Genomic DNA, 17,827 nt, shown 5'->3' with positions numbered 1-17,827 from the left:
TCATGAGAGCAGTGTTGCTGTTTCCTTATGAACTGCCCTGTGTAGAATCTCATTGCGCTGGGAAAATTAGCCTTTGGCTGCTTGATGGGAGTTGTAAGTTGCAGTTGGGGCTGGTGTATAGCCGAGTGAAGGACTGTCCGGGTTTTAGACCGTAACTGGAGTGAGAATCACTGAGAAACACTGACTCCAATCTGGCAACCCCGCCTGGCTGTGAACTCTCCATTCCGGACTGGGCGCAGCGCCGTGCTGACGGACTGATGGACGGATAGACAGATAGAGGCAAGCACAGGGAAAGAGGGAGAGGAGAAGAATGAATGGATTTGCTGCTGCAGGTAATAAGAGCATGGAGCCGAGCAGTTTCCCTGTTCATGCGGAATTACGCGCGGGTTCCCCGGTTTTTCCTCACTGCGCAAAATGATTCTCTCGGTGGACAGAAACTTTTGTTGATCATCGCCTGAATTCGGCTATGACACCGATGCACATTTCTCACTCGGTAAGTAACGTTGCCGTATAAATGCCTATACTGCATTTATTTCTCACACACTCATCTTATTGTCCTCCCTTCCACCCGTGTTGCCTTTTTTTATGGACACAGTCACGACGCAGGAGCACAATTATCTGTATTTTTAACATTTCCACTATTCTCCATCCTTAGTGGTGCTGTTTTTTAGGACCACAATGAGCCACTCCGATTTAAGCTAGGGTTCCATACATCACTGTAAATGTGCACGTAAACACCAGAATAGTGAGCTCTGATCGATCATACGCTTACACACACACACACACACACACACACACACACACACACACACACAATTCCTACAGTTGTTGAGACCATGCTCTGACCACTGCCTCCACATTTCCTTTCAAAACCATTGATTTGAATTACAAACTGCTTTCATGGGCTGGCTGTGAAAATATCAGGCTGATCTATAAAAGATAAAGCACAATAACCAATGTGTAGAAGAGTCTGAATTATCAATAAATACATCATCATTTCTCCTTCTGCACACAGTATTGGTGTACTGTAGTTCCACCAGTGCAGACTAAATGCAGAGGGACGGTGTACGTAAGTAGCTTCATCTGAAGCAGCAAAGCACATTCTCATTGACTTTATAGACATAGCTAATTATCTGGGTGTTTTTTTTTCCCCATGTGCATGGGTCATGGAATTTTATTATCATCCATCATTTCTGTATATTCATGTGCGATCCAGTCGCTTCAGTCCACAGCAGCCGGATCATGGTCATCTTCAGTGCATGAGAACATGCACTGCTGTAATTGTGTTGTGCACTCGTGGGCTTTGTCAAGGCTCAAGGAGCCACAGATACAGTTCACTAAATGGTGGAGAGAAGCAAGGACCTCACAGGACTTTTATTTATTTATTTTTTTATCAGTCAGATCAGAGTCTATCAGAACATTGTAAACAATGATCATCTGATCTGATCATCTATTACTGTACATAGATTTTTTTTTTAAAGAAATGTGAGCCACAAAGGAGGGATGTGTGCCGTTCCATCAGGAGTGTTATGAAAACTATCTTGGAACAGAATCTCTTTACCCTTTCCTGATAAAAGTATCAAACAATTACAGCAGAGAACCTAGTGAACATGTATCTATATATCTGTATCAGAGCTGATGCTAACCTGAAACATTGAATCGATACATGATTAGAGCTGATGTTTTTCCGATTTATTCCGCTGACGTGTTGTATCCTGTGAATACTTACTGTGTTGACTGACACAGCACAGGTCATGCACATGAAGACAGGATGCATTCTGTCTTAAAGCAAGAATCACTGCATCTGTGATGTTTCATATGAGCTGGCAAGAGACGCTTACAGATATTCAGCTCAGTTATTAAGAGGATGTCAGTATTGAATATATATCAGAAACCGAGATCTGATAACTATATCTTACTGAAAATAGAAGTGGTACATTTCTTTCTATCTGTCATTCTGTAAAATGCATGCCTTAGACATTTTTAAGGTGAAAAATTCAAGGGGAAAAAAATGAACAGTGAGAGAGATCATTTTTGGCAGCCGTAGCTGATCCCTGTAACCACCTGAGGTTGATCTTTTGAGCAGAGCTGATGGATTGTTTTGTGCTGGAAGAATTATAGCACGCTTTTATGCTTCACTGTATCACCCCCATGTTTCACTATCCATTAACCATTTCTCTGCCAGACGTTTGATTATCATGAGTGTAGTCTTGACAGAAAAGCAGAATAGTTTATCAATCAACTAGCTAAAACTAAAGCTTTTATATATATATATATATATATATATATATCATACTAAATAGTTTCAGAAATTAAAACAAAATCTAAAATAAAGCAAAGGCAACCTGAGTTGCCTGAAAAACAGTTTATAAATGGTAATGTTATTTATTGAAGCAAAAAAGTTATCCAGTACCAACTGGTCCTGTGAGAAATGTATTTGCCCCCGTAGTTACTAATTCCCTATAAATCTATGAAACTGCATTCATAATGGGGTTCAGCTGGACTAGACGCAACCAGGCCTGATTACTGCAAACCCTGTTCAATCAAATCAACACTTAAATAGAACTTTTTCAACAGCATGTAGTTGGTTAAAAGGTCTTTCACTGTAACACACTATGCCAAAGTTGAAAGAAATTCCAGAAATGATGAGGAAGAACGTGATTGAAATACATGCTTGACTGTAGGTATGATGTTCTTTTTGTGGAATTCTGTGTTTGGTTTACATCAGATGTAATGGGTCCGCTGTCTTCCAAACAGTTCCCCTTTTGACTCATCAATCCACAGAATTCTATAAAAAGCACATCATACCTACGGTCAAGCATGGTGGTGGTAGTGTGATGGTGTGGGGATGCTTTGCTGCTTCAGGGCCTGGGCAGCTTGCAATAATTTAGGGAAACATGAATTCTGCTCTCTACCAGAAATTCCTAAAGGAGAATATCCGGTCTTCAGTATGTAAGCTGAAACTCAATTGCAACTGGATTATGCAGCAAGACAATGATCCAAAGCATAGGAGTAAGTCCTACTCCTAGAAGTAAGTGAAAGACTGATCTCCAGTTATCGGAAACATTTGGTTGCAATTATTGCTGCTAAAGGAGGCTAAATTCGTTTTTCATGGGGGTGATAGGTATTGTTTGCTTCAATAAAAAAAATAATAATAAAAACTGTATTGTGTGTTAAATCAGGTTGCCTTTGTTTTATATTGTATTATGTTTGAAGATCTAAAACTATTTAATATCAGATATACACAAAAACAGACAAAATCAAATACTTTTCCACAGCAATAAAATATATATATATATATATATATATATATATACACATACATACTGTATATACACACATATATACACACACATATGTACTGTATATACACACACTACACACACATTCACCATCCACTTTAATAAACCTGCTCTTTTATACAGTTATCCAATATCATGCCAATCGTGTGGCAGCAGCACAATGCATACAATCATGCAGATACAGTTTAAGAGCTTCAGTTAATGCTCACATCAAACATCAGAATGAAGAAACAGTGTGATCTCTGTGACTTTAACCATGGTTGTTGGTTTGAGTATTTCAGAAACTGCTGATTTCCTGGGATTTTCACTCAAACTGTATAGCTGAAGATTAGAAGAGAAAAAAAAATCCTGGTCTTTTCCGGTCTTCATCTGTCAAATTTATGTGAATCTGAGCCTATGATAGCCTCAGTTCTTGTTCTTGGCTGACAGGATTAGAACCTGATGTGGTCTTCTGCCTTTGTAGCTCATCCACCTCAAGGTCTGATGTGTTTTGCGTTCTGAGATGCTTTTCTGCTCAGTACAGTTGTAAAGAGTGAAATTTGATCCTAAACCTGGCTTATGCTTATACTGAGACTTGTACTCATAAATTTTTGCACTATTTAAGAAACATTGGTTCTTCAAGATTTCTTTGGATAGTAACAGGTTCTTAGCTTCCTACAGGGCTTCTTCTTGACACTCCTTTCTAATGGGAAACATGTTGTTATAGACAATGACTAATTAAAATAAAAACTGCTGCTGGAACACCACCAGAAGAGCATAGATGCACCTTGGCATATTTTCTTTAAGTCTCTGGAATTGTATTGGAGCAATGAAGGCCATTCTTCCAAAACATTTCTAAAATGCCACTCCAAAATCACTCATAAGAACTTTATATTGATTTTCAGTCACGCTTTTCTCTAAGGGGACAGGTGGACCTAAATCATGCCAGCAAAATGCCACAGCATAGCAGAGCCACAAGTTTGTCTTTTATTAGTTGCTTGTCTGTACATAGAACCTTTCGAAGTTCCCCCAAAAGGGACCTTTTAACATTTATTATTAAACATGTACAGTGCCAGTGGTATCTGATATATATATATATATATATATTTATCACAATCTGTACTGTGTGACATTCCTCACTATGACAATTCAGCAGGAGCTCAATATCAAAATCTCATTAATCGGTGTCTTCCATAAGGAGGATAGATTTCTGTTTCGAGTCCAAGTTCTCTATAGGTTTCTATCTCATGCCATCTCCTTGGCAGTGTCCTTTTGGCTTGCTCATTAGGCTTCTAGACTCTAGCTTCTTTGTAACAATATGCTGTTAAAATTGCTTTACAAATAATATAGAATAGAATCAAATTTGTTCTCCGAATGTATATCACTTCATTTATTATAATAGGGGCCATAAGGGGTGTGAAGATTTACTTATATAGCTGTCAGCTTGGATGAATAAACCAGTAAACGAATCTGCCATCGCCTCTATTGTGTCTCTTACAACTAGAATGATGCTATATCCTTTATTCCATGTCACATGAAGTAATGTAGCTCCTTGTGGTTTATTCAGGGTGTTGAGCGAAAATTTGTACTTTACCATTTCAGTAGACGATAGTTTAATTTCCTGATTTATTCATCCATGCTGACTGCATATCAAAGTAAACGTTCACACTTTGACAACTCAAGGACACACACTTGTTCATGGCTAATGACTCACTGTAATAAAATGCATCATAAGACTATAACATTCACCGTCTGAGTTGGTGGGGAAAGTTAGCTAGATGCTGCATCGTCCTTGTGGGAGCTGAGTGTGGAGATTCTGTGTTTAGAACAGGTACAATCAGGGTAATTGTTAGTTTAATGATTGTGTTCTTCACTGGGGCATATTTCACTGCTCATTAAACTCTATATAAGCTTATCACTGGACCATATGGAGCTGCCTTGTTATTAGAATATACATAAGTGGAGGGAGTGGAATATTAAGGTTGTTTTTTATTTGTTTCTGCCAATCCAAAAATTTTGATTAAAAAAAAAAATGTCTGGACATACAGAGTGGTCACGGCTGCTCACTGGTGTGCTTTAGAGGTGTATATTTCCCTTTTCTAGATGACATGTTACTCATACACTTATCCTAATTTAAATCAGTGCTGAAAGTTAGGGCTGATATCACGTCCTCTTTGTTTTGTGCTGTATCTCAACCTCACTCATGTTTTCCTACATTATTATTATCTATAATGTGCCACTTGGGAATGTTTTCACTCTGCCTTAATAGTTTTGGTGGACTGTAATTGCTATAGCCATTTCAGGGTTATTAACAGCATAACTTTAGCTGCTCCTGCTCTATCATTTTTATCTTTTCTCATGCATTTAGGTAAACACTTCATTAGATTTCTCTCACCGCTCTGCTGCCTGCTCATCTTTAACATCAGATGTATATACTTCAGATTCATGCTGTGCATGGCCCATCCTCTGACCTATAAATCTCTTCCACTGACGTCAGGGACCACTGGGAATTCATGTTTCACCCTCTCAGACACTTTTCATCACCTTATTTACACTTATTCTCTGCTGTTTGCTTTGAGGTGAGGAGGATATAGACCAGGGATGAGAAACATATGGCCCATGGGCCAGGACTGGCCTATAAGGATGGGCGATATAGATTTAAAATTATATCACAATATTTCATGGCATTTTTTGCAGTAATGATATAAATTTCGATATGAAAATAGTAACATTCAAGACTATCTTTTTTGCATACAGGCAAAAAGTCTTGAGAGCCATGTCTTGAGAGCCGTGCATTGCATCGTAAGCTCCTTTTTGGGGGATTAATTGTTATTCCTCATCTAGGGTTGGAACTCTGGCTTTCAACATGCTTGTTCTCGTTGTACGTGTGAGATGCCCACATTGCAGCTCGTAAACACGTCATCAACTATATCATCAATATCGTGGAATGACAAATTCTGATCACTGGGAGGAATTGTACTGGTATATCATGGACAATACGATATGGCACAGCACTACTTGCCTAATAAAGGTTATAATATGACCCACAGAATTTTGAATCTGTGCTTTAAATTAAAATCACTTAAAATTTAAAGTTTTGAAAAAGAGCCAGTCTCTATTGCTCTACAAGGGGGCATAATATAATAATGTAATTTTCTGGACCAAAATAATGTTTTCCAGATATGCAAATTTTCATTAGCAATCTAATTTTTTTTACACTGTAACCATGTATTTTATATTAAAAAACAAAACAAAACAACAACAACAGTTACATAAGGGGTTTCACTGCATGCGGGTAAATACGTATGCAACTTCAGGGGCTGAAGACGCAGGTGTGTTAGCAGCAGCGAATCTATTCCCTGATACTACACTGTTTGGTTAGTCAGTGAGAGAGGGACAGGTTTCAGCTGTTACTGTTACTCAAATTAAATGTCTCGTATGAGTTGTTATAATGTTGTGACACTGGTACCGTACAACACAGCTTATGCTGAGGTCTGGAAAAGTATTACATTTAAAATTACAAAAAGCATTCTGGAAAGAGTATGGTTATTCTTTTATGAACATAATATAAAAGAGTCAAGACTCCAAGGTTCTGTCCATATTCTTTTAGACGTTTGTTTGTTTGTTTGTTTGTTTTGTGCAGTAATGCATCTTCTCTAGCATCTCTGATGGCACATTTCATGGTTTTCCTTTTCATGATAGTGTTAGTGACTTTTAAAAAAAACAACAGAAAACTGAATATAGAAAATCTGGAAAGTTTGAAAGAAACAGGAAAGAACCTGATATAATCATGACTGCTTGGTGCCATGTCATGGCAAACTCATGACTCCATTTCCCAGAATGCACCGCAAACTAAAAACATGGCCATTGAGTACACCTCCCAAAACTACACACAGACACGTCACCTTCTCCTGAGGACTAATCAGAGACACCTGTTCCCAATTACACTCTCAATCACAGCACACATAAAAGAGACTCTCATAGACAATGTCTTTGCAAAGTATTATGCTCAGTTGATCTATTAAGCCTTAATCTAGTATTTGTTAGCCTGGTTTTGGACTTTGTTTACTTTGACCTTGATTTCTGCCTTATCGCTTGACCACTCCCTGTCTTTGTTTATGTCTTTTGCCTTGCCCTCTAGATATTATAATCTTCATTAAAGCTCTTAACTGCAATTGCATCCGGCCTAACCTCCATTATGTGATTTACCTGACACTTGGTATTTAAAGAAATACAGTACATTAATAGCTCACTTTGACCTGAGTAATTCCACGTGTTGCTTTATCCATTCAGAAAGACATGACGGTCTATTCAGTGTATATGTTTTTTTTTTTCGCAAAACCTGAGTGTTGGAACATTACTAACTGTTGCCGTTGCTTGATTTTATCTTTAAAGCCACTAACAGTTTTCTGTCAAGACTATAAAAAGATATATCTGATGTCATGCATGCCTTTAAGCACCACTTTCCACATCTGCTCTTTGCTGGATTGTGAATCATAGAAGTGATACATTGTGAGGAATAAAACTATGCTATAATTCCTCCAGTACAAAAGCAATCTATCAGCCCTGCCCAGGAGATCAACCCCAGGTGGTTTTGAGGGATATTCTCTTGCCTAGTCTCTCTCTATCTCTCTCTATCTCTCTCTCTCTCTCTCTCTCTCTCTCTCTCTCTCTCTCTCTCTGTCTTCCTCTCCAAATCTGAGCTGTAATGGAAAAATGCTGGGGAGTACCCAAAAGACATGGTACACTATGTTCTTCAAATGACCATATTTGGATCTAACAGAAGACAAATTTATGTAATGTTGGCCTTTGTATTTGAAGTTTTCCACCACTGTTGGGAAAGGATCTCAATGACCACTGCACTGTGGCATTAGATTCATCACCACAAATTAAGAAAAATGGCCACTATATTCCCAGAAGGGAGCAATTGTACTAGTGTCTCTGCATGTCGCCCTGCTGCCTCAGGAATGATGGACCACGCTTGTGGAAAGCGAAGTCAGTATATTGGTCTTCTGTAGAACACTCTACCATCAAAACACAACTACACTTGCTGGTGCATACAGAAATAGCAGATCATTTTGCAGTCTATATTTCTCAATATTTATCAATACACGTTGAAAGAAAATCTAGTTTTGTGTATACTGATTGCAAATTTTTCCAATCTAACCCTGCAGGAATAATTTTTTTTTTACCTTCATGAATACACTGAAGTTAAAATGAAATCCAGGTATATCTTGTCTATAAAAAGAAAACCATAGAAAACATACAAGGCAAATTCAACAAAAAAAAACAGTGCTGATTTGAATAGAAAAGTGTGCAGTATAACAATTACAGTTGGGTGACAAAATAAAGGAATAACCATCATGAAGGGCCTTAGGAAGGTTTTGGGGCATTATTAGTCACCAGAACAGCTTCAGTGTGCCTGAAGGGATGAGCACCATTCTTCTAAAGGATTTTGATGATGGTGGTAGAGAGCACCAGAATCTCCTATAGGTTTTCAATTGGCTTGAGAGCTTGTTTAAAATGTCTTCGTCTTCATTTTCTCCGAGAGGTATGCAAATATTTATACGTAACTTTATATATCTATGTGAAAATAGGTCTCTACTAAACTGAGAATATTCCAAAACATATCTAATCAGTGTCTCACTTCCCAGTCTTGTTGTGTTTACTCTGATAGTTTAGGAAATCAGAGAGAGAAGAAATTGCTCCACTGAGCCATTGTGTGATCCAAGCTGTCTGTTATCATTAGCTGGATCTCCAGGTATCTTTTCAGCCATCTGTTTGTCGACCAGATGTTGTATAGAAAAGCTCATTTATCTAGCCTCTGTGTGTTTCAGATGAGAATTTAAACTCAGTGTGATATATTTGTATATTTCACATTAGAATTTTTGAATATTTCCAATTATATTATAATAAAACTGATATAACCACTCTACCAAAATTAGAAATTAGGGATTCGTTATATTTATTATTTTTAATTAGGGATTTGTTTTGTTGTTGTTGTTTTGTCTCTGTCGACAGATTCTTTGCACAGAAATACTCAATTTCTAAAATCCCAAGGAAATAATAAGAACACTTAGCTAAAAGATAAAGCATTTTCTGTCATTAAACTCAGTTGTGATCCATGGCCACAGCAAGAACATGGAATAGGGAGCATTCATGTTAGAGTTAATGACAGCACTACTATGCCACCACAACAACATGGAATGAAATCACCGTAAGACCTCAGTACCCCAATCTTATACTGTATACACAGTGCCCTCCACTAATATTGGCACCCTTATTAAATATGAGCAAACACTGTGAAAAATTGTCTTTATTGTTTAAGCTTGTGATCTTTTGTTAAAAAAATTCACAAAAATACTCTGCTCTCATGGATATCAAACAATTGAAAACACAACATAGGTTTATAAAAAATAAAAAATAAACACAACTTTGTTAAATATAGGTGTGCAATAAAATATAGTACAGATTAATTGTATTCCTTAAACCCTGACCTACTTGTACTAGCATGAGGACATGTTTATGAAGGAAATTATAAAGCACGTCTGCCAATCGTCTTTGGGTGAGGACGCTTGCCAACTGCTATAAATGTAAATGACACAAACCCTGCACACTCATGAGGTATCTGTCTTGGAATTAATGCTAAGGCATATTTTATCCTGTATATATTTCCTTATGCAGACATGGAAAACGCATGCTAGAGGACGAGTCATTTTAGCAAAAGCAACAGATCTAATTAGCAAAATCAATATAGCATTTTTTAAAATAACTAACAGCTGCTAAACCTGTTGTTAATGCTGTATGGGCGCTAAAATAAAGTTCACCTAGCAATAGATTTGTACATTGTAATGTCCACTATACCAAGCTAATCCTCTTAATGTATTTTATATTTAATGTGCTTAAAATACAGACCCCTTTTTGCCTTTTCATATTAACTATGTTCATTACTCATTAATCAACAAAGTCCACATTAATAAAATAGCATCTTTTCCCACTGGGTTATTATGCACATATTAAAGGGCTGTGTGTGGTGTTATTTTGAGTAATTTAGACATCTACATCTCTGTGCTTGGTCAGTCACAGATTACTGATGTAGATCCTCAGAGTTTGACTTGTTGACTTCAGGCTAGCGGTGATAAATGAGCAGAGGCAGGTTGGATGTCCCTGATGTGCCATTACTTGGCTTACGGAACAATCTGTAGTAAGAAGTTCCTAGAGAGCCAGTACAAAGCTCTATTCCTCTACATGGTTCCTCTTAGAAAGGCCAAGATTCCATGTTTGCAGACTTTTGTCAGCTTCTTGTTTGATCAATCTGAAATGCATTCTCTTTTAAGCATGTAATCATTCCTATAAGCTGTTGTAACACTGCCTATTTGGTTGTTTTTTGTGTATTGGTGGCCTTGTTTTCATTTTACCAGGTCTATTTTCATGCTGGTGCAAACGTTATTTGCTGCTAAAATGAGTTAATTGCTCATTTGTATGGGTATAAGCCGGCTCTTTCCCACTTGTACCCAGATGCTATTTTCATAGTCAGAAGAAATGAATGTGTATGCTCTAGCATGGGTGGAGTGGCACAACAGGGGATGTGACATTCAAAATTCACTGGTGCAGTGGTATTTTTAAATTTTGTTTGAAATCTTTCAGTTTGAAATGTTGACATGACATTACAACCCCTGGCAAAAAATTATGGAATCACCACACTTGGAGGATGTTCACCTGGCATTTTTTTTTTTTTACTTTGTAGCAAATAAACAAATCACAGAGATGACACAAAACAATTTTTGTTTAATATCTGAACATTCTGGCTTTGTGAAACATACCTTTTGCCAGGGGTTGTATACAGAGAACATCATATAATTAATTGAATCAGTAAAATGTCCATCAAAATTATCATAAAGACAAAGAATTAGCAAATATAAACAATGCATTCTAGAGTACTCACACATGACTGAAGACCTAAAAAGGCAAAACAAGAAGAACTTTTTTTAAAAGTGAAACTGGAGTTGATTTGATTAGGTATCACAGCAGCATGTTTAACTATACCTGTATTGATAACGTATTATATTCAGACAACCTGCATATATAGTATAGGGAAAATGTTTATATATCATATATATACATTGTGAGGCTTAGCGTTTAGCACGTTCGCCTCACACCTCGAGGGTCGGGGGTTCGATTCCCACCGTGGCCCTGTGTGTGGAGTTTGCATGTTCTCCCCGTGCTGCGGGGGTTTCCTCCGGGTACTCCAGTTTCCTCCCCCAGTCCAAAGACATGCATGGTAGGCTGATTGGCGTGTCCAAAGTGTGTGTATGGATTGGCACCCTGTCGAGGGTGTACCATGCCTTGTGCCCGATGCTTCCTGGGATAGGCTCCATTTTTCCCCGTGACCTTGAAGAAAGGATAAGCGGTATAGAAGATGGATGGATGGATGGATATATACATTGCCCTTTTTCCATTTTTTCTACTGTACAGTTTGGGTGAGCCTGTGCCCACTGTAGCCTCAGATTCCTGTTCTGGGCTGACAGGAGTGGAACCCAGTGCAGTCTTCAGCTGCTGTAGCCGGTCCACCACAAGGTTCAGCATGTTGTGCATTCAGAGATTCTTTTCTGCTCTCCACAGTTGTAAAAAGTGGTTATACGGGTTACTGTAGACTTTCTGGCACATCTCTTATCAACAAGGCATTTCCGCCCACAGATTTGCTGCTCACTGGATGTTTTTTGTGTTTCACACTGTTCAGAGTAAACTCTAGAGACTGTTGTGTGTGAAAATCCCTGGAGAGCAGCAGTTTCTGAAATATTCAAACCAGCACTTCCTGCACCAACAAACATGCAACAGTTAAAGTTACTGAGATTATATTCCAGATTTTTTCCAGTTCTGATGTTTGAAGTGAGCATTGTGAACTGTGCAGGTGTTTTTAACATACAGTCATGTGAAGAAATAAGTACACCCCATGGAAATTGTTGCTTTTTTGACATATTTTCGACAAGCAAACATTTGATCATATTTGAAACAGTGCCTATTAATAAAGTTGATACAGTATACCTGAAAAAAAAACACAAGGTAAAAAGCTTTTTCAATCATTTATTCAACAGAAATATCAATAGATGTGATATTCTGTCCAGAGCACATAATAACAAAAGGCCTGGTCTTTTGCCTATATGCTCATTAGCAAATTGTAGTCTTGCTTTAATGTTCTTTTTAGACAGCAAAGGCAATCTTTTCTTCAATTTCTTTCTGATTGTAGAAGCATGCACTTTGACACCCTTAGTTGTAAGACTTACTAGCAGATCCTGTGATGAAATTTTGGGGTGCTTGGAGACTTCTATTTGCCTCAGACAATCTGCTCTCTGGCTGAATTTGCTGTGACGGCCAGTCCTGGACAAATTGCCAGTCATTTGAAATCTGTGCCACTTGTAGTTGATTTTCCTTACAGTGGAATGATGTACTTCAAATAATTTGGAGATCTTTTAAAATCCCTTGCCAGACTCATAGGCATCCTCAACCTTTTATCTGAAGGCCTTACTCTTTAGATCTTGGAATAATGACACCATACACCTCAATAGCAAAGGGACCCCCAGACACTAGATGTGAGAATAGTATAAATAAGACGGGTTCCACCTGCACTCCCTAAGCAGGATCTGATCACTGGTACCCAATCTTGAACACCTGATTCTAATTTTATGAATTTGAAGGTGTGATAAATGTAGAGGTGTACTTACTTTTTCCATGTGACTGATCTGTTTTTTTGTCAATTTAAATTGTGAAAACAATTTCATGTGTCATTTGACAGAGTGTATCAACTTTATTAATAGGCACTGTTTCAATGAAAATAAAATGTTTGCTTGTCCAAATATGTCAACAAAAAAAAAACCCAACAGTTTCCATGGGGTATACTTATTTTTTCACATGACTGCAATCTTATGCCTTATTTTTTGCACTTGTTGCATGTTGATAATAAATATGGGTTTTGATATTATTTAGCACGTAAATTTAGCACCCAGCAGAATTCCGACTGCATGTGAAGAATTACCTCTCCTAAAGCAAAATATTCCCAGAAACCATATTAGAACATTTCATATAATTCATCCGTTTTCAGAAGGGCACAGAGAAGGCCATCACTTTTGTGTCTCGGTAGTTTGTGGTTGTGCATTACATCATGTGTGCAGACACATCTGTCTGGGTGGCAGAGTATAAATGCTCTCCTGGGCTCCCACACACAGCTGCTAATCTGGCACACTCTCCAGGTATGCATAAGACACCATGTCACTACACTGCACACACACTTTCACAGTGACAATGCTTCTATGCTTTTAGACATCACATTTACACACTAAATGAACAGATCTCTTCTAATCTGCTCATCTAGCATGCCTTTTCATATATCATTAATGTAAAGTAGTGAGATCATGTATACATGCACAAAGCCCCCCACCCCCCCACTCCCCACACCACCACCACCACTAGCACTGATTCGACACTTTTACACAGTAACATATGCTGCAATTTATTATTTACTCTTTAGATTATTTATATGCAGCTGCTTTGCACAGTTATGCTGTTTACTTTATCCTGATTCTGTGCCTCTTTTGCTGTATATGTTTTTATAGGGGAATGATGATATATGTATGTGTGTGTGGGGGTGTGAGGGTGTGTGGTGGCTATATGCATTCTAAATATAACCATGGGTTAAAATGGTTTGTAAATTGGGAGCCCTATGTCTTACATTGCTAACAATGTTGGAACAGTTTAATGCATATGGATTTCAGATGTGTATTTGCTAAACCAAATTGCCTCTGAATGTTAATGTGTATGTGAACATGTGTATGCATGGTGCCCTGCGATGGACTGGGATCTCATTCCAGGTGTATTCCTGCCTTGTGCTTAATATTCCCGGCACAGGCTACAGATCCACCATGACCCTGACCAGGATAAAGCAGTTACAGAAGATGATATGGATTTCTCACAATTTAATATCATTCAGAGATATATGATACAGTAAAGCCTTTAAGCTAGCAAAATGAACACATGCCTTTAATAAACAAATTGCATGCAAACATGAGTTAACAATCACCTTGACTAAAGGACTAAAAACATTTCTGTAAAGCAGTATGAATCTGTATTATTATTATTATTATTATTATTATTGTTGTTGTTGTTGTTGTTGTTATTATTATGCCATGATGTGATATACAATTTTACTTGCTTTATAATTGCTTGTCCTCTGTGTTACCCTGCAGTTAACCCCCTAGATATAAATATTTGCAAGTGTCTACATTATGTGTACAAATGACTGCTTTGGTTATGTTTTGATAATTAATATTATTGTATTTTAATGATTGACTGAAACAGTTCTTCTTTGTCAGGGGAGTTAGGGGTTGCCATATACACAATATATGTCCAAAGGTTTGTGGACACCTGACCTTCACACACACACACACACAAATGTGCTTTTTGAACTTCCCATTCCGGATTTAGTCACCCTTTGCTGTTAAAATAATCTCCACCTTTCTGGGAAGACTTACCACTAGATTTTGGAGCATGGCTGTGGGGATTTATCCATTCAGCCCCAAGAGCATTAGTGAGGTCATCATTCAAAAGTCAGTGGTCAACAGTCTGTTCAGTATTCCAGTTCATCTCAAAAGTGATCACTGAGCTTGATGTCAGGGCTCTGTGAAGGCGGCTGTGGCTCAGGTGGTAGAGAGGGTTGTCCACTAATCGCAGGGTTGGCGGTTCGATTCCCGGCCACTCCACATGCCGAAGTGTCCTTGGGCAAGACGCTGAACCCGAAGTTGCTCCCGATGGCAAGTTAGCACCTTGCATGGCAGCTCTGCTACCGTGAGTGTGTGTGAATGAGACACAGTGTAAAGTGCTTTGGATAAAAGCTATATAAGTGCAGACCACTCCAGTTCTTCCACACCAACCTTGGCAAATAGGGGCGTTGTCATACTGGAATATGTTTGGTGAAGGGAACTCTTTATGCTATAGCGTACAAAGGCTTCCTATACAATTGTGTGCTTCCAACTTTGTAGTTGGAAAGTTTGGGGAAGACCCACATATGGGTGTGATGATCAGGTGTGCACATACTTTTGGTCATCTGCTTCTGTGTGAGGACTGTGTGTAAGTTATTTAAAATCTGTCAGATTAATCTTGTGGATTTACTATAATATACTGTATATTTCTGAGGTGTATATATATATATATATATATATATATATATATATATATATATATATATATATATATATATATCTGAATACTGATTACTGTCAGTCTGATTCTTGCTCTGTCTTTCTGTCAAACACAGGATGATTAGGTGATCACCAGTTCGGGCCTCATTATGATTGCTACTGGAGGCCTCTTGAGAATCTCAGCAAGACGCCAAGATTCCCTCCGTGCCAAAAACCGGGCAGAGAACAAGCGCAAGAGAAAAGCCAAGAAGAAGAGAAAGAATGAGGTGGTGGTGGTGAAGGGCAAACTGAAGCTCTGTTCGGTCTCTGGGCTGATTGCTGCACTAGGCATTATTGTGTTGCTTGTTGGGATTGCCTTGGCTGTACTAGGCTACTGGCCTAAAGGAAGTCCGCTTTACCCAGGACTCCTCACAGTTAAAGGCTTACAGAAACCAGCCTTTACCAATGACAGAGGAGGACCCAAAGCAGTGAACTGGACGACAAGTGGTAAGGTTATTTATCAGCTGGATAAAGATGTTAAAAGCTCTAATTCTACTAATGGCACAACTGAGGAATCGCCAAAATTGGGTGTCTTTGCTGAGTTTTTAAACAGACACTTACATTCAGACAAACTAAAAGTGTTTGGACCATTGATTATGGGCATTGGTATCTTCCTGTTCATTTGCGCTAATGCAGTCCTGCATGAAAACAGGGACAAAAAGACAAAAATCATTAACCTTAGGGACATTTATTCAACGGTTATTGATATTCACAGTTTGCGATCCAAGGACAATGCTTCACTTAATGGATTTGTGAACTATATGCAATCAAAGGGGGTAGAAGGCAATCCAAGCTCTGTATACAATGCTGCTATGCTAGCAAAGGGCTCATGGCCATCTTCAGGATCTTTCAAACAGGACCAGGATAGCAGGCCGTCATCCAGAAACTCATCTATTGGCAAACTGGAAGACTTACCTTTGGATAGTCTTGCCATCACAGACACAGTGTATAGCATTTGCAGGGATCAGTCACCAGAGGCGAAGCAATGGGAGACCAAAACAATTGTGACCTCCTCAGTCAATGCTTTCACACTACCATTGATCAGGCTCAACCACAGGACAGCAGGAAACAGAAGGGGTTCGGATAAATCTGGGGAGACCACAAGTGAATGTCTGGATTCGGATGCTATTCATCACTGCTTGGAGTCTCTAGTGGCATCAGGGAGCATCAGGAAAGCCAAAGTGAAGACTCCTCAAACTCGAACCATTATTTCCCAGGACTCAGTGGAAGTTTATAAGGGTAGCAACAGCCTGCAAGAGATGCCACACCTCTCCCTTCAAGGCTCACGGGTTCAACTCCTTCCTGCATCCCCTGGCCCTAAAGTGACAGGCTCTCACCTGTCCTTAAGTGCCCTATCAGACTACTCCAGGTCCATTGACTTGGGAATCTGCCCGTCCACCCCTGTGAACCGGCACATGGATCGAACCAGGCGACGTAGCTGTCCTCGACTGGAAGGCCCGAGCAGTGGGGGTTATATCAAACTCGAGGGTCTTGGAGGGGAGTCTTTTGAGTCCACTGATATGACAAGTTTTAGTCATGGAAGTTCTTCTGAGCTTTTGTCTAAAGGGCACGTTTCAAAAAATCCCCTTGTCCAGGAGGAAGATGTCTCCAGTGAACCTGACCATGACATGATCAGACAATACTCAAATAAAGACAAACTGGTGATGATTTCCCAATCAGACACTACCTTAGAGGACCTGGAAATTGAGAGTGTAGAACTCTAACTGAGCCACCAGAAGAAATCAGTGAATTTGCAAGGTTTAATAGAGACATTACATACTAAAGTCATTACAACAATCGATATTTTTCCTTTTTACTCTTACAGTGAAAATGGATACATATACTTGCTGTAATGCCTTGGGTACTAATGAATATATTATCTTCCTTTCTTTGGAATTATGTTTAATGCCTTCCCAGACAAAGAATGAAATAAAAAAAAAAATTGCATTGCAGAGAAGAGCATTAAAAACATGCTGGCATGCCAGGAACATTTATAATTGCTATTTAATAAGCAAAGAATATATATAAAGGAAAAGCAACAAAAAAAAGTTTTGAAGTGTGGTAGCACATCGCTACAAGGTTCCATTTTTGTATTTACAGTAGAAAAGCAGTATGTGGCTGTTCCACCTGTCCACCAGTGTGTTTCTTTCTAATAAGTAATGGGGAGTTGCTGTCTCAACAGCATGTATTTTATACTGTAGTGTCCTTGCACTTTTTTTTAATTAACCAAATTAATGATTTTAATGGTTTGACTTGATACATAGCAATATCTTCTTTGAAATATCATCTGCCTGAGGGAGACCCATTATGTTTGCA

The 17,827-nt window shown here is 38.6% G+C and overlaps 1 protein-coding gene across 2 annotated transcripts; it reads left to right on the top strand.

Moving 5' to 3' along the window:
• On the top strand, nt 1-17,406 carry tmem200ca (transmembrane protein 200C, genome duplicate a). Of its 2 annotated transcripts, XM_053634983.1 has the most exons (3): nt 1-493; nt 1,016-1,069; nt 15,589-17,406. In XM_053634983.1, the coding sequence occupies exon 3, from the start codon at nt 15,622-15,624 to the stop codon at nt 17,233-17,235; it is 1,614 nt and encodes a 537-aa protein (XP_053490958.1). In that variant the 5' UTR covers nt 1-493; nt 1,016-1,069; nt 15,589-15,621; the 3' UTR covers nt 17,236-17,406. The 2 variants fall into 2 exon arrangements, with proteins under 2 accessions (XP_053490958.1, XP_053490965.1); XM_053634990.1 differs by lacking the exon at nt 1,016-1,069.
• Nucleotides 17,407-17,827: the final 421 nt, after the last annotated feature.

This window comes from Ictalurus furcatus, chromosome 1 (genome assembly GCF_023375685.1).
Source record: "Ictalurus furcatus strain D&B chromosome 1, Billie_1.0, whole genome shotgun sequence".
NCBI classification, from domain to species: domain Eukaryota; kingdom Metazoa; phylum Chordata; class Actinopteri; order Siluriformes; family Ictaluridae; genus Ictalurus; species Ictalurus furcatus.
The sequence above is the reverse complement of the archived record's forward strand: the minus strand, read 5'-3'. Positions and strand labels throughout refer to the sequence as shown.

What these genes read in the sequence shown, in the direction of transcription:
- tmem200ca (XM_053634990.1), top strand. Translation starts at nt 15,622, where the DNA reads ATGATTGCTACTGGAGGCCTCTTGAGAATCTCAGCAAGACGCCAAGAT.